Source organism: Panicum virgatum, chromosome 3N, assembly GCF_016808335.1.
Source record: "Panicum virgatum strain AP13 chromosome 3N, P.virgatum_v5, whole genome shotgun sequence".
In the NCBI taxonomy this organism is placed as follows: Eukaryota; Viridiplantae; Streptophyta; class Magnoliopsida; order Poales; family Poaceae; genus Panicum; species Panicum virgatum.
This window is the reverse complement of record NC_053147.1, coordinates 67,698,689-67,726,525: the sequence shown is the minus strand read 5'-3', so window position 1 is coordinate 67,726,525 and position 27,837 is coordinate 67,698,689. Positions and strand designations below refer to the sequence as shown.

The following is a 27,837-nucleotide window of genomic DNA, read 5'->3' as shown; positions in this document are numbered from 1 at the left end:
ACAAAGCGTTCACAAACAGCCAACACAACCAGAAGTATGCGAGGCATTGCTCCTGGTTTCTGGTAAACACTATACGGAACGTTCTTGGATCTACGTACAGCCAATTGAGATTAGCGAAGCATCCACGATGGCGTATGCAAACGGCCATCCAGCTGAAGAACCGAGAATACCCTCAATCTAACAAAGAAGTAATCAAACAAACTTCGGTGTTGCTCGTCGTCGGACGTACGGCAGCATCATATCATGCTAAGGAATCGAATGATGTTCGTCGTCCTGATCGCCGCCGCAAATACCATCGGTTTGCCCGTCCGCGTCGGTTGGTGGTTGGAAGCTAGCGGCTAGCCAACAAAGTAATAAGCTGCTGGAATGTAGCTAGCAGCAGCATGCCCGTAACCGTAGGCCAAACTGTTTGAACCATGCGTGAGCTCCCCAGAGCGACGATCACCGTGACATGGAAGCTTCTGCTGATGCTCGCCGCGGCGGCGCTGGTGGCATCGCAGCCGCAGCAGCTCTCGGCGGCGGTTGGCCAGCAGGGCCCGCCGGTTGGGCTGTACGGGAACTGCACGACCATCTGCGGGGACGTGATCGTGCCGTACCCGTTCGGCATCACCGCCGGGTGCTCCCTGCCAGGGGGGTACAACCTCACCTGCGACACGAGCCACACGCCGCCGCGCCTCTTCCTCGGCGACGGCACCCTCCAGGTCGTGGGCATCTCGCTCGAAAACTCCACCGTGCGCGTCGTCGGCCCCAGCATACCCATCCTCGAGTACCTCCGGGACGGGTACATGACCGGCACATGGGGCGGCCGGGGGTGGGGCCTCCACAATGGGCCGTTCGTCCTGTCGAAGGAGGACAACGAGCTCGTCGTCCTGGGCTGCCAGCTCTCGGCGGAGCTGATGGTAACCCATCCGTACAACGGCGACCAGGTCATCAACACCTGCGGGTCGATCTGCGGCGCGGGGCTCGACCTCGACAAGGAGTGCCAGGCGCCGGCGAAGAAGCAGAGCCGCCGGTGCCAGAGGTGCTCCGGACTCGGCTGCTGCCAGGTGCCGGTCCCCATCGGCCGGGCGGCGTACAACGTGCTGCTGCTGTCTCTCAACGGAGACGTGAACATGCCCAGTTCGGTGTTCATCTCCGAGGAAGGCTGGTTCCAGCAACCGTACAACTATTCCAACAAGCCGTCGTCCGGGATCCCGGCGATCCTGGCATGGGCGATCGTCTCCGACGTGCTGCCCTTCAAGTCCGACCCACGCGAGGGGAACGCGACGTGCCCCACGGACGTGGGCAGCACCTCATGCCACAGCAACTACAGCACCTGCAGATACCTGGACCAACTGTACGAAAAGACCACCGGTTACACCTGCAGCTGCTGGGACGGCTATCAAGGGAACCCTTACATCCCTCACGGATGCCAAGGCATGCACATCTTTTCTCTCTCTCTCTCTCTCTCTCTCTCTCTGTGAATTATTACTAGTATGGGTCAATTTTAAGTCTTTTGAATTAAGCAGTTAAACTTCGACCAACTTTAATTTATTAGAAAAAGCTAGGCATAACACTACTTACGACATCGAATCAGTTTCTTTCAATCAACCATGAATAAATATATAAATTTTAGTAGTACATTTATATTTATTTTGTACTATAGGTGTTCATATTTTTCCTAAAAAGACAAGTGATGAACTGCAATTTGGAACAAAAAAAAAGAGTTCGTAGTCGGTCTGTGAATATATAAAACTTTCTACTTTAATTTTGTTTCTTGTTAGATATTGATGAGTGCAAGCTTCCGGGTAAATGCTATGGCACTTGCACGAATATGCCTGGAAAGTATTTATGCGAATGCCCGCAAGGAAGCAGCGGGGATCCACATATTCCAAATGGGTGCGTAAAACCGCATGCATCACGTACAGGTAACTATTATGCGAATAGTTTGCTGCAGTATGCAGGAAACTATTCAGCCGTATCCTGCTTCAAATTGTTTTTTTCTTATGTAATTTTCCAATAATTGACATTTTTCTATCTATATACACGTACCCAGGCCTCATCCTTGCTCTAGGAGCCGGAATTGGAGCTGCGCTTCTCTTTGTAGTCCTAGGAACCATATTTTTAATCCGTAAACTCAAGGAACGAAGGAAGAGGATCCAAAGGGAAAGATTCTTTAAGCAAAATCGTGGGCAGCTACTACAACAATTGGTATGCCACAGGACAGATATAGCTGAAAGAATGATTGTTACTTTGGAAGAGCTAGAGAAAGCCACTAACAACTTTGATAAATCTCGTGAGCTTGGTGGTGGAGGACATGGTATAGTATACAAGGGAATTTTGTCAAGTCTACATGTTGTGGCCATTAAAAAGTCCAAGATTGTGATACAAAGAGAAATCAATGATTTCATAAATGAGGTTGCTATCCTTTCTCAGATGAACCATAGAAACATTGTGAAGCTTCTTGGATGTTGCCTAGAAACAGAAGTTCCTTTGCTTGTTTACGAGTTTATTTCCAATGGCACCCTCCACAATCATCTTCATGTTGAGGCTCCATTGTCATTATCTTGGAAGGATAGATTGAGAATCGCAGTTGAAACTGCTAGGGCTCTCGCATATCTCCACTCTTTTGCTTCAATGCCAGTAATCCATAGAGATATCAACTCTCCTAACATTCTTCTTGATGATAATTTGACGGTGAAGTTGTCAGATTTTGGTGCTTCAAGATATGTTCCAATTGATCAAACAGGTGTGGATACAGCGGTTCAAGGAACATATGGATACTTGGACCCTATGTACAATATCACAAGACACCTCACTGAGAAAAGCGATGTCTATAGTTTTGGTGTTGTTCTTATAGAGCTGCTTACTCGAAAGAAACCAGTTTCTTACAGATCCCCAGAGGGTTATGATCTCGTAAACCATTTTGGAACTCTTTTATCGGAGAGAAACTTAGCTGACATACTAGATCCACAAGTATCCAGGGAGGGAGGTGGAGAAGTTATTGACATTGCTCTTTTGGCAGCAATATGTGTGAAGTTTGTAAGTGCAGAGCGGCCAACGATGAGACATGTGGAGATGGCGCTTGAAGGTATCTATGAGGCAAAAGTGTATATCTCGAGTGACATGTCCGATGATGAATCTGAAGAGAACTACCAATTGCATGATGTATCTATTGGTGTGACAAACTTGGATACTATGAGTCAAGGGTTGCGACGACGCACAGGTGGCAAACCGATTGGTAACATAATGGCAACAAAATTATCAGGCCACGCAGGGGCTGCCCCTCCCTATTCTGCTCCATCACCAAACAACTTGCACTCGCATCGGCTCGCCGATGCTAGAGATGCTAGAGTGCTTATATCTCACCAGGGAGGCCGTAGGGAGGTTCTAATGCATGGGCAGGGGATGTGGTCTTCGTGGTGAACCTCACACATCCCAGATGGCTCATCAAGATCTTTTGCATCATGAGCAGAGAAGCAATCAAGCTAGTGGTGCTTCCTGCGAGCACTGGCTGCGCTTCCATTAGCACTACTGAACTTCCGGAAAATACCATGTGCGCATATGGGCAGGTGCCCCCCACTTGACGGTGTTAGCCTCCATTTGTCAGGGTACCTATCTTCTGTTGTCTTCTTCTTCATGTTGCATTACTTTCTCCATTCAGGTTTACATATTTCTTATTTCTTTTCTCTCATTCATTCCTATATAAAGCTATTGTGGTTTCACTTCTATTAGCGGAATAGCTTCTGTCCAAATTTATTTCTAGCAATTGTCCAGGAGATAGGTTCTATCCAAATTGTTTTATAGCATTTGACTAGAAAAATAAGTACCGGCAACATTGATTTCTAGAATGATTTTTTTATCCAATCTAGACTTAAAAATCAAGTCTGACACAATCTAAGTCTAAACTCTTGGTGCACACATGGAACCTGAATGATTTCTAGCCTTATTTCTAGAAAAAAAATGACTTCTAAGATGAAAGCATGAATGCTTTATAGTATTTTTCAGAAAGTAGTGTGGAAACTGAATGTTTTCTAGCGTCAGTAAATTGCTTGCAGCCCGATGAAAAATCTGATCTGAAATAAACTGATAGAAAGATGTGGAAATAGGTTTGGACTTGAATGATTTCTTGATTTTTTTTATCATGAAAATAGCCACAAGAGGTGATCCTAACTCTGGTGCTCTTTGGAATTTTATGAAAAAAAATAGTTCCACATTAAGACAGGTTATGACCGGGGTGACTAATAGCATTTTTTCTATAAAGTATGTACCAATGAAGTTTTTTTTTGATAAGTTACAGACAAAGTATGTGAAAAGCTAGCCGTTGATCGATTTCTGACATGAATAGGTCCATCCAAAGTGATTCGTCAATTTAGAATTTGAACATGAATCAATCTGACAACAAGAGGAGCTGATTGCTGCTCTTGTCAGATGCAACTGGGAATTAGATGATAAAGTATTAAAAAACTGAACCACAAATCTAGCAGCTGAACGTCCTTGCACAAGAACAAGATCCAGATTACTAGGTGAGTCAGCTGCATCTTTCATTCTTTCTTAGTGTCTTTTTCAACAAGCACTAGTTACTGTGCCATACCTTATGTCCATACCCTGCCAAAATGTGATTTTTGTCCAACTCCGTTAACTTTTATTAGCCTCTCCAAATCAATCTCCACCGCTATCATCCTATCGTATGGCTAAGCATCTCGGTGGGCACATGCCTATGCGCGCACAGAAACTGCTCTCCTGAACTTTTTACTCAGACTTTGATCCAGATTTTTTCAAATAATTAGTGAATAATTAAATAAAGTGAAATGAGCACCAACCGCTTCAACTACCGCACTGCACACCCCCACCTCCTTCCAGTCTTGTCTTGATTCCACGATCCTCTCCTCCATGACCCCTCCTACAAGCACTGAGGACAGTACCGTGAAGGCATGTTCCTCCCTCAGATGAATTTTTGTTCTGTTTAGATGAAGATCACCTGGTTCTTTGCATCCAGCAAGAGATAGATACTATTAGGAGGCATACATGTATGCCTCCTGATAGTATCTATCTCTTGCATTTGTTACTGTACTTAGTGTTTTACATGACAGAACATGCACAATAACAAAGCTTTTCATCTCCTAAAGCTTAGTGTTTTGCATTTGTTACTGTGCATGTTCTGTCATGTAAAACCCTTTTCGGTATTCTGGAGTCTTTAGGCGGTGTTCCCCTTTGTTCCATGCAGGCTACGTTGGCCGGGATTCTACCGGGTGAAGCAGGGATCAAGGGAAAAGGGAAAGCTCCCTATTGGCCGTTCGACAAGAGGAAGAAGTCCATAGCAGAGGAGCCGGTGCAAGAACAGAAGTCCGTGTGGGAGCCGCCCCCTCCAGGGTGGGTTAAATTCAACGTCGATGGCTCCTTTGTCCAGCAATCCAGTGAAGCAGGAGTTGGAGTCATTGCCCGGGATAGAGGAGGACAGATTACCCTCTCGGCCTGGCATGTGCTCTCTTCAGGTGCCAGGATGCAGCTGAAGCGGAGGCCCGAGCTTGTCTAGAGGGTTTTCGGCTAGCTACACGGTGGACTCAAGAGCCGGTCATTGTGGAATCATATTGCACAGGAGTAATTCAAGCCATGCAAGATAAGGAATACCGCTCCATGATCAGCTTCACTGTGAAGGAGGTGAAGGATCAGGCAAGCATGTTACCCGATTGGCGTGTTGCCAAAGTGAGAAGAGAGTGTAACCTAGTTGTTCATGAGTTAGCTCATCTAGCAAGAAGAACAATGCATACCGCGGTTTGGCTGGGTCGTGCGCCTGCGTGCGTAGTTGATCTTGTCAACAATGATTATAATCCTTCTAACTAGTAAATAAAGCTCTCTTTCACTCGAAAAAAAAGTAATTAGACTTTGGTATGGATGCAAAATACGTCCATGTCAGCAACCACTTAATTATTGGCACGAATCTTGAAATATATATTGATCATAGATGCGGGTGGGTATAAATGTGCTGCTTTTTGTTTGTCAATAAGTGCATCATCAAACTAATAATTTTATGGCATCTTTTCTTTTGCGCACTTCGTGTATTTGAATGTTGATTTTGTAATGTTGTGTATTGTTTGTTATGCTGGTAACCTCATGATTCAAGTTTACTTGGTATCTATTTGATGGTGCTGCATGCAAATATATGGGTTCCATATTTGAAGCTGACAGGTCCTACGCGTGCTGTTGTATTGGTAGATCCTGTTCATGTGACCTTTGAGGTTTATCTGAAAGTTAAGGGCGGCATTACCCATGCTGAGGATGAATGTTTGAGCTTTCTAGCAGTACCTCACATGCATCAACTTTACATCACTTCAGTCAAAACTCATTAAAAATGATTACGGCAGCAAGCTTAGCACTTTGGAGTTAGAAATTGGCCATATTGTTCATTCGGTGGAGGCAACTATATTCGTGCGAGTCAGGACGGGGTCATGGCCAGATGGTTGCCGTGCCCAGTTTGCTGCCCGCACAGCCAGCATAAGTATCCAACTGCTGAAAAAACAAGAACTGGAAAAACATTCTTTGCTAAACACGACGAGACTGGCATACAAAAAAAACAAAGTACAACTTATCCTTCGGTTGAGAGGGTCTATAAATTGTCTTCATTTTCGCACTGCGCACATCTAAAAAAGAAGCGGGTATAGTAAGATACACAGAAGTATACCTTTTTACTTTGATTCCTAAATGTGTGACTGATACCAATCCCTATGTTGCACACTCTTCCACTAACTAGAGTGAATAAGGAGGCCAGCGGCCTTGCTCGCGAATTCCAGCACATATCAATTTGGTTCAGTCAGCACATCCAGCACAAAAGATTCAGCTTATCAACAGATCAATAGAGGGAGATCAATGCATCAGAGCTGCCCTTGGACTTGGGACTTGCCACAGGCATCAGGCAGGGAGAAAAGGAAAGGATTGGAGTACCTTGAATGCCGCAGGGGCTGACCAAGTGGAACTGGGGCCGGGAGCTAGCCGGCGCGGCGAACCAACTGTGGCGCAGAGGAGGGGCGCCGGCGACAAGCCGATCCGCAAGCCGTCGTAGGCAGGCGGTAAAGTGAGAGCGGCGAGCTGAGGACGGCGGCGGTTGAGAGCCAGCCAACAATGGGTCTCCTCGCACTCCTGAAATAACAATGAGCGTCAACACTCAACAATGGGCTGAAAGAACAAATGGGCCGGGCTGTAAACATATATGCCGATCGATTGGGCCTTCCAAGCCCAATGCTCAGCCCACCGTACCTAACTTGATTGACTGTGTTGCTGTTTTCGTCGTTGTGGCCTGGTGCGGTGCCCCCCCCCTCCCCCCTTGTTGTCTGCGTACATCGGTACATGCCACTCAGTTATAACTTACAACACAGTCAAATGTCACACTCATTCCAGCTTCACGTTCAACAAATGCAGAACATGATAACCTAGATTATTATTAGGGCCTATATGCCCATCACATATTCACATCAGATACCACAGCACAGCTAGCCATGCATTCAGCTCAAGGAACATTTGCAATCTCTCAGCTCTCAATCTACTAGCTCATGTGATGGCATGCGATCTATGTTAGGTCCATGAAAAAAGGGATCCTGCCTGCCGCATGGTGTAGCATCCATGTGCCGGCCGGCCGCTAGCTCACACACACAACACTAGCACACTAGAAGTCTGAACTGACCTAATAACAGTCTAACAATCCCTGGGAATGTGAGAGCATGCAGACCAAAAACAAATGAATGAACCCACACACACAAATTAAACAAAAACAATGCCTTGGTTCTCATGGCTGGTATTGCTTCCAACAGGATGCTAGAGATCCATGGACGGAGATGGATAGGGTTTCTGTTGCATATAAACATCCATCATTGCACTACATGCATTATTCCTGCTAGTTTGTGTTGCACATGCACATGCATGTTTTACTACTATATTACATAAGATCGATGGATGGATCGAGAAGTCGTATAGTAGTATAGCTGACCAGCTACATCTAGGCACTAAAGAATCAGAGCCTTGGTTCCTGCCATCCGGTGTGCCTGGAGAAAGCAGTTTCAGCTTCAAACTGGTGGCTGCCAACACTTGAGAAGACAAGGCATGCATAGCAAAAGAAGCTTCTTCAGACATGTAGAAATTAAATTGCCTAAGCTACTATATGTGTCACCCGCACATGCATGGTACCTCATGAATTGAAGGCCGCATTTTCGCGTAGAACAAGCCATGCAATCGATCGATCATCCTCGCTCCACATGTAAGTCAGAGTACTATACATGTTCTTGGCCACATGCTTGTATATATACATATATACTAACCAATTCGAGCATGACGTTTTTATTTGCTTGGACAGAAGCTGCACACGCACGGGCAGCAGCAGGATCACCAAGGATCCATGATAAGATTTAACAAGAGATCGATGAAACAAACGAGAGGCTGGGCAAGCCTAGTACGTAGGCGTAGCAGTGTAGTGGTAGTGTGCAGCTCTTGCTTTTGTTCTTGACTGTACTGACTGCCGTGGACAACAGATAACTAGGAATTCGATCGTGGCCATTGGCGACAAGAACAGAGTTACTCGATTCAAGCTGATCTCTCTCTCTCTCTCTCTCTCTCTCTCTCTCTCTCTCTCTCTCTCTCTCTCTCTCTCTCTGTTTTTTTTTTCCTTTGCTGTCATCTTCTTTCACTACTAACTCCTATGCAAAAGCGCTGCGCTGTTGGGACTCGCACATCCTTCTGCATCAGCATGCTACGTGTCACTTAGCCGCCTGTGACGCGTGTGTGGTTGGGACTGGTGGGTGCTAGCCCATGCATTTTCGCACTGTTCTTGTAAAAGGCAACGGCCGGGTTGTTCATAGTGTGGTGGATGCTGGCCTTATTAGTAGTTTATCAGGCCACTTAGTGCTCCTTGTACATGCTGATTCTGGTATGTGAGATGATCTTGCTTTACACAATAAACAAAGTTAACAAGCGATCGATAGTACTAGTTAATTCTCCTCTCTGCGTGATGGCATCACTGCATACGCATACACACATCTGAGCAGAGCGTGCAGCTGCGTGCTACTTCTTTTTTCATTGCTCTTGTTACCTTTTTTTCTTTTCCTTTTTCCTTTTGAGCAATGCAAAATGTTACTCTTGAGGATACACAGCTAGGTGCATATACAGTCCTTTTCATTCTAACATATCGTCCTTTTCTTTTCGTTAGTGTCCCACATGCTTTATTAAAAGTTCATTTATTTTTTGTTCATAGCTGTAAGATTAGCCTTTTAATATAATGCAGCTATTTATATTGATCTAGCTATATGGTACCAAGATTCACGCAGTGTGGCAGCTGTTCATTTGTAGCCGGCCGGGCCCTTTAGATTTGGTCCTTGCTTATTGGAAATGCAGTGGAGCAGAACAAGTATAGATGTGCCATTGCTTCCTTAAAAATGTCTCGCTGCTTTGTTTGATCCGTCAACTCTTTTTCGTTCACCTTAACAAGGTTGACATGCGCATGCATGGTCAATGCCACCCACTAAGATTACAGGTCAGTTTGGAGTGAGGTGGCCTGTTAAGGTTGATTAAAAGATTGTTAATCTTATCCTAGATAGGGGATATAGTGCCCAGTGGGACACTAATCTTTCTACTTTTCTAGTGATGGGTGTATATGACCATGTATATATAGTAGCTGCATGAGTGGTATGTCTATATTTCTTTGCAACTAACTATATATCATCATGGAGGTGGACTCATTACTCAACAGCATGTCCATTTGGTTGACAACGATCCTTTTTGAAGGTTCCCTTGACATATAGGGAGAGAAGATTAGACATCCTGATTAGAATAGGCTTGGTAAACAATATATAGTCGACATTTCGGCCAGAACTTTCCGTGTTGTCTGACTCCTTTTTAAGTTGATTATTTGATTAAGTGCTTTAGGTAATGGAGCTAAGATGGATAATTAATAAAGTTGTGATAACTTATGCGGTTCTCAGATGATCAAATTTCTAATTTACTATTCATTAGGTACGAGGATTGTCAGATATAGGCAGGTATAGAGTAAATTTTTACAAATTATTCATACTACATTTGGAAAAAGCTAATATTGCAGAATTACACATTTTAGAACTGGTTTCACGAAACTAACCTCACTTGCCGCTTCATCACAGAACTACACACATCTATTACCGTGATGACTGTGCTATTATTATTTTGTGATTTGAACAATTTTTTTAAGATAAGCAACAATAATAGAAATGCTTCATGCTTTTGTGGTATTAATTTTTCATATCGCAATGTTATGATGAAAAAAAATGTCTAAACAAGTGTAGTAGTGTGTTGTGTTGCGAGACAAATTCCTGAAAGTGTATTATTGTCACAGATTTTCCAATCATAGTATATTTCTTTTGAAATTTACTCTAGTATTGATTAGTTATCACATCATTACTAGAGAGAGAGAGGAGGGACACTACTAGAAAACGGGCCTTGGGCACCGGCTGAGAAGGGCTAAAGGCACCGGTTTCCCAACCGGTGCCCCGCAACCGCGACCAATGGCCTCACCTTAAGACACCGGGTTTTTCAACCGGTGCCTTAGGCTTCCATTGGTACCGGTTGGAAAGACCAGCCGGTACCAAAGAGGCAGCCACACTGACGTAAGGTGGCAGCCCCTTTGGTACCGGTTGGTATTTCCAACCGGTACCAATGACCTTTTCCCTTTTTTTTCCCAAATCCAGTTTTGTTTGTTATATTTATTACTGTTTATTCTTTTATAATTGCTAAACGCACTCAAGCTCTACAATATTATATGTTCATTGGTCGTTCGTGTTCGTTTTCAGAGAATATTTGAAACTAACTAAAAGTGAAATGCGAGCATATAATTAAGCTAATTAGATGAACTAATATATTTAGAAATTTACAAACATAAAGGCATAATGTTTAAAAATATTTACAAATGTACAAGTCATGTTAGCAGTCCAACTACTAGTCCCCTCAGGAGGTCGACGGAAGTCCTTTATAGATGTGACCGTCGTGGTAGAACTCGCCTCTAGGATCCAAGATCTCGTTCAAAATGAATCCGGCGAGCTGCTCGCACACGGTGTTGATCCGATCAGTAAAGTAACATTCATCCCCATTTAAGACATCTATCATTTAGGAAAAAAGGATTAACATCATGTGCGTTAGTACAATTATGAAAATATACTAGTGAACGGTTTGGACGTACTCTCGTTTCTTTATCAGTAGCCTTCCCGCATGGAGTCATGATGTGCAAGTAGTCGCATACGTAGTACCCGCACCAATCAGTTCCTTGTTGTTGTCTCGCACACTTAAGGAGAAACAAATAAATTACTCAATTTATAGAACAATTTGGGATTATATACTTAACTAGACAAATCTTTATGAATGAACATACCGGATAATCCATGTTAACATTCAGTTCGGGCCTCCATTGACCACGTCCTCGAATCCCTTGTCAGACAAACCATTTGATGCCTTCCATTGCAATAATTACAATGTGGTACCCAACTTCTTTTGGTCTTGTTTGCAATCAGGGTACAACAATGTTCTGTAGTCCTCCAACATACGCTTCAGATCTCTCAATTCCTTTTCTGTTTCGCAACCTTCCTCAGCTTCGTGCAGCATCTGACCAAGATCATCTTCTACAACGTATCCTTCAGTATCTTCTTCAGGCTCACCCATTGCAGTGTCATTGAAAAAGGAATTATAATTGGCTGCAAAGTCAGGAATCCTGTCCTCTTCTTCTATATTATTATCCAGCACAATTCCTCTTTCGCCATGCTTGGTCCAAACATAGTAGTTCGGCATGAAACCACTATTGAACAAGTGACTATGGATGGTTCTTGATGATGAGTAACCCTTCTCATTCTTACAAAATTTGCATGGACAACGAACGAAACCGCCATACTTGTGTTTCTCGGCCGCTTCTATGAATTCATGCACGCCATCCATGAACTCCTTTGAACGCCGGTCGGCCATGTACATCCATTGCCGACTCATCTGGGTCCACAATACATTTATATACATCATTGTACTGTACAAATAGTTCATTCATACTACCAATTTATAACAATATATTTATATAATTGATAATGCATATAACTATAATAAATAAATACTATTCACTTATCAAATAAATTGAAAAAACATATAAATACAATAATTTGATAGTATTCAAATATCAAATAAATTAATAACGTATATAACTACAATAAGATGCTACAAATAAAAATAATTATCACATATATAAACTAAATCAAGTAATAACTGTTTCTAAAAATTAATTGCTAAGTTATAAAGAAAAATAACTAACATTTTTTTTTTCAAAAAAAGCAAAAATTCGCCTCCCCTCACCCCACTCAGCTGCCATGAACAGTGAGTTCACGGCAGCTTAAGAGGGGGAGGGGCTGGGGTATTTATAGGCTCGGGCCAAAGGCACCGGTTGATTTCAATGACCCGGTGCTAAAATTAATTCAATAGCACCGGGTCAAGGCACCAACCGGTGCCTTAGGCCCGAGCTCCTGGCAGCTGCCACGTTTCATTACCATAGGAACCGGTTATTCCTATAAACCGGTGCCATTAGCGCAGTCTTCATTTGGTACCGGGTGGTGGTTCAGACCGGTTCCTATGGTGACGCATTGGAACCGGTTGGAACCACCACCCGGTGCCAATTGCCCTCCACAAGGTCGGTCGATGGCCAAAGGTACCAGCTGCTGTTGCAGCCGGTACCGATGGGTACCATCGGTACCGGCTGCAACAGCAGATGGTACCTTTGGCCAGGACCGATGCCCCGTTTTCTAGTAGTGGGAGTTGTATATTAATTTGTAGGGATATATGTGATCGAATCGTGGATGGGGGCTGGTTCGACAACCGTATGGGACAGAGTAAGGCCCACATGTCAATAACAAAGGATGGACCAAATCAAAAATTTAGATGGACACCTGAGTTGCTTTAGAAATAGGTATATATAAATTGATTACAGCAGTGTTGTGGTTCAATAATTCAGGTCCCAAAGTTATCCAAAAAAAATCACCAATGCACGTAGTATAGTCCTGAATTAATAATAACCATGCATGGTACGTAGCTTCAATTGGTTTAATTTGGCCCATGCCTGCACACACTATTATTGGTGTTGTGTACAGTGAAGTCTGTTTAGGTCGTTGGGTATCCGGTAGCCGGTGGCCATATGTTTCTGGAGACTACGAACATTATTATCAGAAGGCCCCCAACTAGGAGCCATAGCTAGGCATGTGCATCTTGGCCATATGGAGGTCTCGTGGCTGCCCCGTGTAGTCTAAGCTATGGATGCATCTTGCCAAACCCCCCACATTCCACATGCCTGCTAGAGTATGTGGCAGTGCAAAGAAACAAAGGATTTATGATCTACATTTGGTTACAACCATGCTGTACGTGCATGGTTCCACAACTTGAAGCATCTATCGGACGTCAAAAGGACTGAGATCCTAATGACCGTTCGTACTGTCTAGGTTTTCCTTACTTTATTTTATTTGTAGCTAGCTGATCATATCACAAGTTAGCTCCAGTAGCTGCATGCATCTTGACTAGACAGTAGTATCACTGATCAGCACTGTATCACCTGATCTTCCCCCAGGTTAATTGTTAGTAATTTTGAACCAAGTGCTAACTAGTGATAATTAAAGCAACGCATGCCCCTTCCAATATACCCTACTCCCTCCTTTCCAGATTGTACGTCGTTTTGGTGAATCTAGATATATAATTTTTACTATGTATCTATCTCTTGCTTATCCGCGTCTCCTACAAATTTGTTCAAAGGAGACTCTTGCTTATCTTTACACGTCTCCTATAGCTTTCTTCAGACATTCAGACAACCTTCTGCTTTTGTCGCGCCCCTGCCTGCTCTCATGTACGCCGCTGCTCGCTGGCCGGCCGGCCGGCAGCAGAGCCTAGCGCCTCCCCTCGAGGGCCCGTACGCGTCCTCGAGGTTGCTGCGCGTTGTGCCGGCCGGCCACCGCACACAATTCCACGGCCTGCGCCCCGCCATACGTGCCGCACGCGCACACGTACGTGCGCCTCCTCCTCCCGCCGGGGCTGTGGGTGGCGAGCTGATCGGCAAGCGCCACGTACGTGCTGGGCCACTGCAAGCCACCATACGCGGCCGTCGTCGTCCCCGGCAAGCGCCACCGCCGCTTGAAGAAGCACCACGCCGCCAGCGGCATCCCTGCCCGCGCGCCCGGCCATCGCGAGCTGATCGGGCTCGTCCTGGGCCACTGCAGACCACCATACGCGGTCGTCGTCGTCCCCGGCAAGCGCCACCGCGCGCCGCTTGAAGAAGCACCACACCGTCGGCCCGCGCCCGGCCATGTCTCGCGCCATCTCGCTTGGTACTCGCCAGGGGTTTTCAAGAAGTGAGTTTTTCTGCTTGCTACAGCTCTACGATACTTGACAATGCATCCCTTTTGTGTATGGTGGCTTAATTTAATTCGTTTGTGTGTGTGCAGAGAGATGATGATGACACTTAATTCAAGAACCATCCTTGTGGACTAGTGGTTCATCAATCTCGTGTGTGCAAAGGTGCTCTGGAGGCCAAAGGTGAGGCTTTTCTTATCATTGAGCCCAATTTTATGCCCATTTATTCATGTTGTAGCATGTGTTTATGTTTAGTTTTAAGTATTTCAATATTGTAGTCATGACCTAACTGTATTCATTTTGCTTGGACATTGATAATTTTCTTGCTTAACAATGTAGATGGGGGACCGGAGGTGGATGTATCTTGACAATTGTACTTGTGAAGAGTATTTAAGTGGTGTGAAGTCATTCATTGCTGCAGTAGAGGCAGTCAAGTTAAACCGGCACTTGTCTGCCATTTGTTGTCCATGTATTGACTGTGAGAACGTGAGAAAGTTTGCAAGTTCGATGCATGTGCATGCTCATCTGATCATTCGGGGATTCATGGATGACTACTTGTGTTGGAACGAACATGGAGAGGAGGGTGTTAATGATCGGGACCTGCAGGACGGTCGTATGGGTGAAGAATCTCTGTCAGTCAGCAAACCGCTTGCCAGGATGGTGATGGAAGGCTCCCTGACAGTCCAACCTACCAGGATGATGTAGTAGAGGGTGATCAGACTGCAGGACTTGATATGAGTGAGGAAGAGCTTACTGATATTGGTGACAATTATGCTAACATAGCTGACAAAATGGAGGAGATGGTGCGTGATGTAATGTCGTATGATGGGTACACTCTTGGGGGGTTTGAGAAACTTGAAAAGATGGTGAAAGATATGAAGACCCCACTATATCCAGCCTGCAAGGAAAAGTGGACAAAACTCTTCACATCACTTAAGCTTCTACAGCTAAAGGCCACCCATCACTAGACTGATCGTGGCTTCAAGGCATTGTTAGATTTGCTAAGGGACTTGCTGCCGGAGGAGAATGAGATACCCATGACCACTTATGAGGCGAAGCAGACTATTTGCCCTTTGGGGATGGAAGTAGAAAAAATCCATGCTTGTAAGAATGATTGCATCCTGTTCCGTGGTGAGCATGCAGATCTCACTGAGTGCCCAGAGTGTGGTGCCCCTCGATACAAACGACAGAATGATGGGGGTGATGAGAAAAGGGTGCACAGAGCTCCTCAGAAGGTGGCATGGTATTTTCCATTAATACCTCATCTGAGGCGTTTGTTTGCATCAAGCAAGGATGCAAAGCTCATGTGTTGGCACATGGAAGGTCACAAGATAGATAATTATATACGCCACCCGGCGGATTCAACACAGTGGCACCTTATTGATTGGAAGTATAAAAAGTTTTCAAATGACCCGAGGAGTCTTCGGTTTGCACTAAGCACGGATGGGATGAATCCGTTTGGTCAGATGAGTAGCTCGCATAGTGTTTGGCCGGTGTTGTTATCGATCTACAATCTTCCGCCTTGGCTGTGTAACAAGAGGAAATACATGATGATGTCGATTCTCATCTCAGGTCCACATCAGCCAGGCATTGACATTGATGTGTATCTAAGACCTCTTGTGGATGATCTCAAAACACTCTGGAATGATGGTATTGATGCTTACGACGGGTACAAGAGGCAACCCTTCACACTACATGGCTTGTTGTTTTGCACGATTACTGATCTACCGGGTGGCTGTTCCGTGTCCGGACAATGTAAAGGGGAAAAGGATTGTGCTCATTGCCTAGATGACACGGAGACAATTTGGTTGAACAATTCAAGGAAATGGGTGTATGTGCGTCATTGGCGTTTTCTGCCCAAGTCCCATGCTTATAGAAACATGAAACGCCAATTTGACGGCACAAGGGAGACATGAGATGCTCCAAGGCATTTCAATGGTGAACATGTGTACAACCAGGTCAAGGATCTCCCCGCCGCCCATGGGAAGAATGGAAAGAATCTCCCCACCTCCCTTGGAAAGCGAAAGTGCAAGGAAAAAAAAAGATGAGCCGAAGGAAAGGTGGAAAAAGAAGTTGATTCTTTGGGAGCTACCTTACTGGAAATACTTAGCCGTCCGCCACAGTATCGACGCCATGCATGTGAAAAAAAAATGTTTGTGGTAGCTTACTTGGTACACTCATGAACGACAAGCATAAAACCAAAGACCATGAAAATGCTCGAAAAGATCTAGAAGAGTTGGGCATAAGACCTGAGCTTCGTCGTGACGACACGAGTACCAAGCTTCCAGCATCTGCCACAGCTTTAACCACCAAAGAGAAGAAGGAATTGTGTGATTTTCTTCGTAGCGTGAAAGTTCCTTCTGGCTATTCATCAAACATCCGAAAACTTGTTCACGCGAAGGAGCAGAAATTTCTTCCCATGAAAGCTCATGACTGTGATATCATGCTAACCTCAATGCTTGCTGTTGGTATCAGGAACATACTGCCGGAAAAAGTACAGATGACTATCATGAGCTTGTGTTTCTTTTTCAATGCAATATCTCAGAAGGTGATTGATGAGGAGTCACTTGATGAGCTAGAGAAGAGACTATTCGAGACAATTGTTCTCCTTGAAGCATACTTCCCACCATCATTCTTTGACCCCATCAGTGCATCTCATGGCCCACCTGATTACGGAGATAAGATATCTTGGACCGGTGTTCCTACATCATATGTATCCATATGAGAGATTCATGAGCACTCTGAACAAGTAAACAAAGAGTCGGGTTCATCCCGAGGGTAGCATGGTTCAAGGGTACTCTGATGAGGAGGTGGTTGACTGGTGCCTAGATTTCATTGACCCTACAAATCCGATAGGCATATCGAAGGCTCGTCACGAGGGAAGGTTAGCAGGGATGGGTATACTTGGGGAGAAGACACTCAACCCAGATGTGGATGCATTCCGACAAGCGCATTTTCTTGTGTTGCAACACACAACGGAGGTGTCCCCATACATTGACGAGCATAAAGTGCAGCTGCGAAGATAGTATCCAGACAGGAGCGAAGCTTGGCTAGCGAGGGCACATATGAAAGGATTCAATATTTGGTTCAGAGACCGAATACAAAAGTCAGACACATGCTATGATATAAATGGTTACACATTCTATACCACCACCCAAGACAAGAAAAGCACATACCAAAATAGCGGTGTGCGTATAGAGGCCGTTGACAATGAGGAAGAGAAGACATCATACTATGGATAGATAGAGGATATATGGGAGCTTAATTATTTGGCCTTTAAAGTGCCAGTTTTAGGTGCTGCTGGGTTAAGGGTGCAAAGGGTGTCATGAAAGACCCGTATGGTTTCACAACGGTCGACCTGGAGAATGTTGGGTACAAGGAAGAACCATTTGTTCTTGCGGATCAAGTTTCCCAAGTCTTTTATGTGCCCGACACGAGAAACAAGAAACAACATGTGGTGCTCCCGAGAAAAAGATGGGTAGTGGGTGTCGAAAATGTTGTAGATGAGGAGGAGTACAATCAATTTGATGAAGTACCTCCATTTGGTTCTTGCAACCTCCCTGTGATCCTGGAAAGCTAGACAACTCCTTACTTGCGAAGCGGCTACAATGTTAGAGGGGTCCCTAGGACGCAAAACAAGGCAAAAACATCAAGCTGAAAGAGTATGATGCATGTATTTGTGAAATTTGTAAGATATGTGTAGGTCTGAAATTTGTAAGATATGTGTAGGTCTGAAATTTGTAAGATATGTATAGGTTGATATGAAATTTGTAAAATAATTTATGAATAAATTAATTATATGTAAGATAATTTATGTATAAACAATATGATGTATGTGTGAACATGTCTCAATTATTTGTGGAATATATGTTATAGTGATTTGAAGATCACATAAGATGCATAGATAGATTCAGAGTAAATTCTGTAATTCAGACATAGGAGACGCGGTTTTGTTGACCCGCGTCTCCTATGGTGTTGAGCTAAACATCAAGTAAATAACATCTTTCAGTCATGAAAACATTCAGAAAGCTAAGGTGTTGAGGAACACATATAACACATCACACATATATAAACATTCAGATAACTTCATTCATTCATATGAAAACATTCAGAAAGCTAAGGCAGATCCATACATATAACACATCACACATATATATACACATAACACATAGGTTCAGAACATATGTTCATTCAGCCAAGGTAGTAGATCCATAGGTTCAGATCCACAAGATCCACACAGATACATAAGTTCATTGATGACAAATATATACATAACTAAGTGGGCACACAGAACATGGACAAAATTTGTGTGCCCTGTCAGCTATCAACCTCCTTCCCCCAAAACCAAAAGCTTCAAGTGCACTCCCTAAATTCTTGGTGCTGCCAAGGCGGCTGCACGCTCAAGTGCAAGCTTAAGTGCCTTATTCTTTTTCATCTCTTTGGCAAGCTCTTCTTCAAGTTCCTCCTCTCACTGCTGTGATGCTGCCAGGTTGTTGTGCAGTTCCCAGAAGCTCATCCTGTCAATTGGGATCTGCAAGATTACAAAAAAGCAACTTAAATATCAGCTAATCAGCTACTCTAGAATTGACTGTGACAATTTCAGCTTTTAACAGCAAGGCATCTAAGCATGAAAATTCATCTATGCATAACACATAGAATGATGACATATATATGAAAATTCATCAAAGCTTAGAATTCTTATGTCTAAACATATATAAAGCTTAACATATATAAAGCTTAGAATATAAAGCCTTAGACTGATGACATATATATATAATGCTTATTGGAGGATCCTTGACTGATTAGACTGAATGAATGACATGTATAAAGCTTAGAATATAAAGCCTTAGACTGATTAGACTGATAACATATATAAACTCCATTGGCTTTTCTGAACTGAACTGTAAAATGATACTGAATAATGCTTATTGGAGACTGAATGAATGGCATGAAGGATCCTTGATGCTACTCATGAAAGCAGCTTTTCCGAACTCTAATATTTTTGAATAGCACGAAGCAACAAAACATAAAAGGCTTTGATAACACACCATGTGCAGGAATCAGAATATAGTCTAATCACTATTTAACTAATAGCAGATCACTATTCATGAAACCAGCAAGGACTGAAGTACTCTGCGCCCTTCTGAGTTCAAAGAAACCCAGCCTAATTCAAGTGCTCTACTGGTTAAATCCCTATATTTCTCTACTGAGTAAGCATTATAATATATTCACTACTGCCTAATTCAAGTGCTGTACTGGCTAAATCCCTAAATTTCTCTACTGAGTAAGCATTATAATCTAGTCATACTAAGTAAGCATGTAGGATTTACCTCCTTCCTCTTGTTCGCCCTCCTCTCCTTCTTGTTCAGGGGCTGCAGGCAGGTCATGTCGGGCTTCGTCTCCACCTCCTCCTGCTCAGGGGCTGCTGGCAGGTCGATGATGGTGAAGCGCGGCTGGTAGGGGAGAAGATGGCGCCGCGGGCCTCCAGCTTCTACCGCTTGGCGCAGTAGGGCCGCAACCTCGAACCCTGCAGGTAGGGGAGAATGGAAGCGCCGCCGGCTGTCGAGGAGGGGGAAGTGCCGCCGGCCTTCATCTTGAGCTGCTTGGCGCCGGCACCGCCGCTCGTGGAGGAGGGGGAAGCGCCGCCGGCCTTCTTCTTGGAGAGGAGGAGGGGCACCGTCCCCACCGCCGTCTTCTTGGCAGCGTCGCCGCCGCTTGTTGGGAAGGATGAGCGTGCGGCGAGGTGGGCGTTGCGGCGCAATGTTGGAGTAGCGCCGCCGCAGCCTGTTGGGGACGAGGGTGGAGTGTGGCGGGCGTTTCGACGCCGCGGTGCGCCACCCATGGAGACGAACCTCCCGTCCTTGCCGTGCGTCTGCAATCGCGCGTAGTTCTGGTGTAGGGACGCCATTGCCATCGAGGAAGGTGGGAAGGGGCGGGTCTGTCGCCGGCGAAGGGGTGGGAAGGGGTAGTAAGGGGAAGGGGCGAGGAAGGGGAATGGGTGGGAAGGGCTGGGCCGGCATTTCTTTATGTAGATGGGGAAGGGGAAGGGGTGGGAAGGGGAAGGGGCGGACCTGGCGAGGGGAAGGGGACACGGTTTCTTTAAGTAAATAGATAGATCCATCCAAATCGAACTTCCTTAACTGATGCAATGGTATGGGCTATGCGCTTTCGATATAATGGCCGTAGTTCGAGTCTTGGGGGCTGTTGGTGTTGCCCCATTTTTGGTTTTTTTTGCACCACCCAAAACATATGTTCTGATAATATGTACAGAAAAACATGGCTTCATCACTGAAATTCTAGAGTAGTGCAATGGTATGGGCGCCTGTTGGCCAGAGCGTGGTCGCGAGTTCGACTCCGGCTCGCGCAAGTTTTTTTTGCACCACCTAAATAACATATAGTTTAAATATACCGACAAAAACATATGGCTTCAGTACTGAAGTTCTATAGTAGTGCAATGGTACGGGCATCTTGGGGGCCAGAGCGAGGTCGCGAGTTCGACTCTGGCTCGCGCAAGTTTTTTGCGTTTTCCTTGGGCAGGTGTTTTTTTTGGGCTAGTGAGAGATTAGGCCCAAAAGGACCACCAATCCCTGCCACTCCCCATTCCTCCATTCCCTTAGGGTTCGCGGCGCTCCTCCCCCCGCCGCTCCCCGCCCCTAGGGTTCGCGGCGCTCCCCCCCTCCCCCGCCGCTCCCCGACGGTGACCCTTGCTCGTCCGCTCCTCCTCCAGCGAAGGCGACGACCCGGCCTGTGAAGGGCCTGGTCCCGCCGACACCCCGTCTCCTCATGCACACCGAGGAGGAGCCCCCAAGCGGCTCCTGGCATGATGACGGCGACCCGGCGACCCCTGGCACGACGACAGCGACCCGGCGACCCCGAAGACGGCGACCCGACCTCCCTCGCTCCTTCCAGCCCCGCGGCCAGGACTCGGTGACCCCATCCCCCTGTCTCGCTTGTCCGCACGGAGTTGGAGTAGCCTCGCTCGTCCGCGCACCATACGAGTCAGTTACCTTCATCCCCCTGTCTCGTAGTGCTTTGATTAGTTGCTACAATTTATATTTACAGATTTGAATTAGTTGGTACAATTTATACAGTGGTCATGGTTTATATGCTTGTAGTGTATATGTATCTGGATCTAGATATCTTCCCTTTAGATGTAGTAACTTCCAGTTGTGTTTAGATGCTTGTAGTATTTAATTGGCATAAGAAAGTTGTGTTTCTTCTTGTTCTTGACTAGTAACTGTTTTGCTATTTACACATTGGACAATTTATTTGATGTTTGAGTAGATAGTTGTGTTTCTTCATGTTCTTCCCTTTAGATGCAGTAACTACCACAATTTTGCTATTTAATTGTTGATGATTTAACCTAAGTTAGCTAGACATATGTGGTGGGTGCTAGGCTGCGTAAGTCTTTATTTGGGGCCGACAAAAAACCAACGGAGCGGCTTGTGGTATTGTGGTGTATACCCTATAATTCCCGGTGTGGTGGCCCCCTCGATGCACGCAAGCTTAGCACCTACCATTTTATATTTTTTGCTGCCATAATCTTTATTCTGCTATCAGTTTGCATGATTGTCAAATTGAAACTAGAGCATAGTTGGTATACTATTATTCAGTTATCATGATATCAATTTTATACTACTATTTGGGTAAGCAACATTTGGTCTACTCACTGATTGGGCAGGTATGTCAACAATCACTATTGAACCTACTTTGGTTAGCTAAGCATAGTTGTTCTTCTTTAGTTATGTGGTGAGTGCTAGGCTGCATAAGTCTTTATTTGGGGCCAGCAAAAAACCAACAGAGCGGCTTGTGGTATTGTGGTGTATACCCTGTAATTCCTGATGTGGTGACCACCTTGATGCATGCAAGCTTAGCACCTACCATTTTTTATTACCTTTTCTAGGGTTTAGTTTTTGTGATTGATAGTACCTTTTCTAGGTAATTTGTACTTATCTGCTCATTTCTGGTGCTTGAGCTTCAAAGATTCGAACAACTTTTGCATTGAAGGCCAAACCTGCAAACCTGTCAAAATGGTAAGATCACATAGCAATATTACTGGAGTTTCTTATGTTGCTTGTCTGCTCATTTCCATAATGTTAATTAATAGGCCTCATCCGATGAATGGACATATTCTGGTGAAGACAGTTCTGAATCAGAGGAAGAAGCTGGTGATGACTGCTCCAATGAAGAAGAGTTCCTGCAGGATGGCGGGACTGAGGCTCGACAGAAGACACCTAGGACATCAACAAAATGGCCAAAGGACATGATTATAGTAACTGAGATTGATCGAGGGGGCTGCCAACAGAAAGGAGGCAGAAGTTGAGGTTACGGGCACTAGCTGGTCTCATTGCAAGACATAAGCTATCTCTAGTTATGCCAGGATTCAAATCCCTAAGTGTCCAACAAAAGTGGTCATTGTTCGATACATATGTGCAGCCTTTCTTGGAGTTCCCGCCAGAGATGAAGCAATTTGGGTTTAGGCAGGTGTAAGGATCACCGGGGTGACCAACCCTAGAGGGGGAGGGGGTGAATAGGGTCGCTAATCGCTTTCTATCCTAGGGCTCAATCTATTTGTATGAGATAAACCTAACACGTCCTACACATGCTAGTTATGACTAAGGTTTATCTATGCTACTCTCTACTTACCCCTAAAAGACTTGCAACCTATAGCCAATCCTAATCAAACTAACTAGGAAAGTAAAGGCATTCAAGATAGAGTAAATGCGGAAACGTCATACGGTAAGTAAAGAGCTAAGGGAGAGAATATGCAAACTCCCGTGAAGACACCAAGACACACGATTTAACGTGATTCGGTTAGGACACCAAGTCCCTCCCTACGTCCACGGACACTTGTCCAACAAGAACAAGTGTGATGCCAAGTCTCTTCGCTTGATCACCGTCTTGCGTTCGCCACCAAGGCTTCCGGCAAGCAAAGGCTAAGTGGCGCCAAGTCACCAAGACAAGGCCACCGCCACTGCCTCTCTCAAAGTGTCACCAACGGCACCGTCTTCACTATTTGGAGCTTCTCACCAAGACGGGTCTCCTTCCCCGCACAAAGTGTCATTGCTGCTCCACACCAAGTCGGAGGGTCACACAATGAATATAATGATTGCTTGCCGCAGCAAGACTTCTCTCAAGCTTGCTCTCTCAAGAGCTAAGCCTAAACAAGTGCTAAGCACTCTCGGGCCTAGCTACGCCTATCTTCTCTTTGTCATCACTTGAACCTAAAAGCTTGAGAATGGTCATCTTAACAATCATATTAGTCCAAGTGTTGTGTTGTCTATATCAATCAACAAAATATTATATTGAAATATGGCATGAGAGGCCATTTTCGCTACAGCAGGTCATGAAGACAACAACCAAGGTATGGAGAACCCACAAAAGCAAGCTTAAGATAAATTATATCAAGAAAGGACTGACTCCATTTGGGAAGCACTCCCTATATCGAACCGGAAGATTGGAAAGAGTTTGTACAAATGTGTGAATCTGAAGAAGCCGTAATAGAGAGTGAAAGATACAACCTGCTTCGAGAAGAGTACAAGCATGAGCACTGCATAGGTCCATCCGGTTATGAAGGGATTCAAGCACAATGGGATGAAGAGGACAGGAAGTTGGCTTCTCTAGGGATTGCCAATCCATATGAAGAATTCCGTGAAGGCCGGACAAGGAGTTGGCTGCGAGCAAGGAGTAAGCTGGTGATATCAGAAGGTGCTACTCATATTAAGTGGAAGACAGAGGACACTGAGAGGCTGTCAAAAGAAATCCAAGAAAAGCAAGCACATGCTGAATCTTCCGGTGTCACTTGGACCAGGGAGAATGATGTGCTAACTCAATGCTTGGGCCCCAAGCAACCCGGCCGTGTGTGGGGTGTCTCCAGCTACAATGGCTGGAAGGAAGCATGGCCTGGGCACTTGGGTATGTACAGGAAGAGAAGAAAAATCAGCTCAGCAGACTTGCAGACAATAAAGGACGAACTAAGAGCTGAGGTGACCCAGGACATCTTATCAATGCTTGCAAAACAGGTATTGCAGATTGTGCCACTCTCTAGGAACACAATCCCTGCACCTGGCCGGAGGAGCAGTTGTGCGTCCGTCTCGGAGGCAGCTAAAGGGCAAAATGATGGTCCCTTATTATACATTGAAGATGAAGATGTAGATCCAATGCGGATGGGTCCGGATGAGGATCATGATACTATAAGTGGCTTGAGTGAGCCCACACCATCTGCCCTCATTCACAGTGTTGGTGGTCACCGAGCAGAGGTTGCATGGGGTACAATTTATCCAAGGCAATTTGAGCTACATACAGTTCCCATTCAACTAGAATGTGCAGTGGTCAAAGTGGAGCTTGTAGCTGAGTGGCCTGATATTGTGCTTCCATTCCCTCCGAAATGAGATCTCAAAACTTGGAGAGGCTGTCTTGCAAAGGATACAGTGGCCGAGGATTGATATTGTTGTTAGGTCAAAGCAAGTTTCTTCACAAACTGTGGCCAAGGCAATCACAAAGAGTGCATCAGATGCATCCAAGCTCCCTACAAAGGAATCTGAATCTGTTGGTGCTACCAAGAGTGCTACCAAGAGTGCTCCAATCACTGCTGCAGCCAAGAGTGCTCAAATCACCACTGCAGCCAAGAGTGTTACAAACACCGCTGCTGCACCCAATGATGCACCCAATGCTACCATCACTGCTGCACCCAAGAGTGCACCCAAGAGTGTTGAAAAAGTTGCAGCTAGCGCAGACAAGATTGGAGCTGCCAACAGTGGGACACAAAAGGGTTCAAAAAAGCAGGAGGCCATTAAAAGGTATAAGGAGGCTGCCGGTAGGAAGCAGCCTAAGAAGAAAGGTGTTGCGTCAACATGGACTTAGGAGAACCCAAAATACAGCTATGGACGAACATTGTTGATAGCTGCTGAACTTGAGAATGCTGGACCTGCAACCACTTCACTCCATAATTACTACATGCAATGTTGTGCAGAAAAAATGAAATATATAGTGGCCTCATACAAGCGTGTGCATTTTCTGCGAGAAGCTGAAGAGGAGTGTTACCTTTTGTATTTCAATGACTTATATGACCTCTTCAATCTCGATGCGTTGGATGTGTCTTTACTCCGCAGCTTCACACTGTAAGTTCCTCTAATGATCTCCTCACTAATCATTTGTTGGATATAGCTTCATAAATGCGCTTTATTTAGTTCATTTGTTGTCTTGATGCTATTTTAATTCTTAACTAGGTGCATGATCAAGGAAATAAAGGCAAAGTCTGTGCCCGTGGGCTTCCTTGATCCACAGATGATGTCCTTGAGTACCATGAATCAAGATAGATCTTATGTGGTGGATTATATGACAAAGGCTATGCAAAAAATGGCTAGGAAGAAACTTATCATGTTTGCTCATAACACAGTTGGCCACTGGATTTTAGTGGTTATCATTCCAAAGTGGAGAAAGGCACTGTACTTTGATTCTCAAAGATCCAAGGCATGTGATCACAGTGTATTGAAACAGGCCCTTGATGAGTGAGTTCTTTCATGACCTTCTACTAATTCTCAAAATATTTCATATTTCATGAACTAGCTAAAGATGGTCCATGGCTGTGTGACTGTGTTGATGTAGGGCTTTTCTTTCATACTGCACAATGAAGAAGATAGACACCAGCACGAGCTTGCAACATGTCACAAAGTTCCCAGTATGGTAAATTCCTGTGAAAGATTGCCATAACGCATAATATCAGTTTTCACCTAGATGCATGTTAATTAGCTGGAAGCTTATCATTTCAATTCCTATGGCCTGCAGTATAATAAGATTAGACTGGTTATCATGTTATGAGTGAGAAATACAGTTGATTCTGGATTAGTAATAACTGGGAATTAATTCCAGAATGCACTTTTCTTTTATTCATGCCCTTCATATGTTCTATCATGAATTTGTGTGTAGTTTCTTCCCTTTTACTATTTTTGTTCTATTATTTTTTTTGCAGCGCCACCAGCAACCTACTGGCAATGCATGTGGGTTCAATGTCATCCATCACATGGTCAAAGCAATGGAATTACTAAGTATGAAAACTGATCTAGAGATATAACTCCCAATTTAAGACACATGTGATGGCTCTTTCTTGCATGCCTTACAAATGAATTTTAGTTTTGGGATTTCTCCTTGCTGAATTTTTTTTGTTCTTCCAAATCAGGAGTTCGAAGTGATGACCAATGCCCTCAGCATTGATGATCTGCAAGCCATTCGTGAGAAGCTCTGCTCCTTCATCTTGAATCAGGTGATCTTGCCAAAGGGAGAGTTCTACTGCAGGAACCCAGGGCCTAATGTGATTTAGATGTACTTGCTGTCATTTCTGTTCTCGAGGAACAATGTTAAACTGGATGGATGTTAGGCTTGCTCCAAGGGCACACCGTATAACGGCCCCCACCCTACGTAGGGGGGGCTTTGGGGGGGGGGGGAGCGAGCGCTCCAACGGCTCCCCCCACAGCTCCCCTTATATACGGGGGGAGTTGAAACTCCCCCCACATATAGGGTGAGTTCCAACTCCCCCTATATCTCTAATCACACCGTTTCTTCGTGATATTAATTCCATTTGAGCCCCGTAACACGATGATAATGCGTATTATGACAGTACAAATACTGTATGATTTTTTTAAAATTCAAAAACATTAAATAAATAGTTAGTTAATGAGTGATAGTATATAGGGGGAATAGATATGGGAGGAATGGTTGGAGAGAAGGAGTTATAGGGGGAGGAATCTTTTGGAGGGAGGTAGTAAAATATAGTAAATAGTACGTTTGGGGGGAGTTGGATGGGGGGAATGGTTGGAGAAAGCCTTATGTGATGTTGAATGTTGAACTGGATGCAATTATGAACTGGATGTTATCTGTGACGTATAAATTGATGTATATATTAAATGTTGAACTGGATGTCATCTGTGATGGTCAGCTTTAATTTTTGTGTGGTGTGGCAAATGTCATAGGAGACGCGGTAGGGTAGCAACAAACGTCTCCTATGGCAACTGTCAAAGGAGACGCGTGCTCAGAAACGAGTCTCCTATAAGAACAAATATGGGAGACACGTGTTTAAAAAACGCGTCTCCTACAACTATCAACATTGGAGACGCGTGTTCAAAAAGGGTGTCTCCTATAAGAATCAACATAGGAGACGTGTGTTTTAAAAATGCGTCTCCAATAGGAATCATCATATGAGACGCGTGCTTAGAAAACGCGTCTCCTATAAGAATCAACATAAGAGATGCGTCTATATAAAACGCGTCTCCTATTACCTGCACAATACGAGACTCAGGTCATTTTCAGCGTCTCTAGTACCAATCACTGGAGACATGTTCTTTACAACATAGGAGACGCGGTTAAACACGTCTCCTATCTAGTGTATAAGAGACTTCTGTTAACCTATTCTGGAGACGCGGCTTACACGCGTCTCTTATCTTGTGTGTCATAGGAGACGCGGTTGAAACGCGTCTCCTATGACTTCAT

The 27,837-nt window shown here is 44.7% G+C and overlaps 1 protein-coding gene and 1 long non-coding RNA gene across 2 annotated transcripts; both read left to right on the top strand.

Annotated features, from left to right (window-relative positions):
* Positions 1-416: 416 nt before the first annotated feature.
* On the top strand, positions 417-3,629 carry LOC120668060 (wall-associated receptor kinase 2-like). The gene is made up of 3 exons (XM_039948011.1): positions 417-1,416; positions 1,764-1,907; positions 2,036-3,629. The coding sequence occupies exons 1-3, from the start codon at positions 417-419 to the stop codon at positions 3,403-3,405; spliced, it is 2,514 nt and encodes an 837-aa protein (XP_039803945.1). The 3' UTR covers positions 3,406-3,629.
* A 20,899-nt stretch (positions 3,630-24,528) lies between these two features.
* LOC120663913 lies at positions 24,529-26,031 on the top strand. The gene is made up of 3 exons (XR_005670648.1): positions 24,529-25,472; positions 25,581-25,862; positions 25,960-26,031. It is a non-coding gene; the product is annotated as an uncharacterized LOC120663913 (long non-coding RNA).
* The last annotated feature ends 1,806 nt before the right edge of the window (positions 26,032-27,837 follow it).

What these genes read in the sequence shown, in the direction of transcription:
- LOC120668060 (XM_039948011.1), top strand. Translation starts at nt 417, where the DNA reads ATGCGTGAGCTCCCCAGAGCGACGATCACCGTGACATGGAAGCTTCTG. An exon ending in CATCCCTCACGGATGCCAAG is followed by an intron (nt 1,417 to 1,763) that starts GCATGCACATCT and finishes GTTTCTTGTTAG; the next exon opens with ATATTGATGAGTGCAAGCTT. An exon ending in ACCGCATGCATCACGTACAG is followed by an intron (nt 1,908 to 2,035) that starts GTAACTATTATG and finishes ACACGTACCCAG; the next exon opens with GCCTCATCCTTGCTCTAGGA.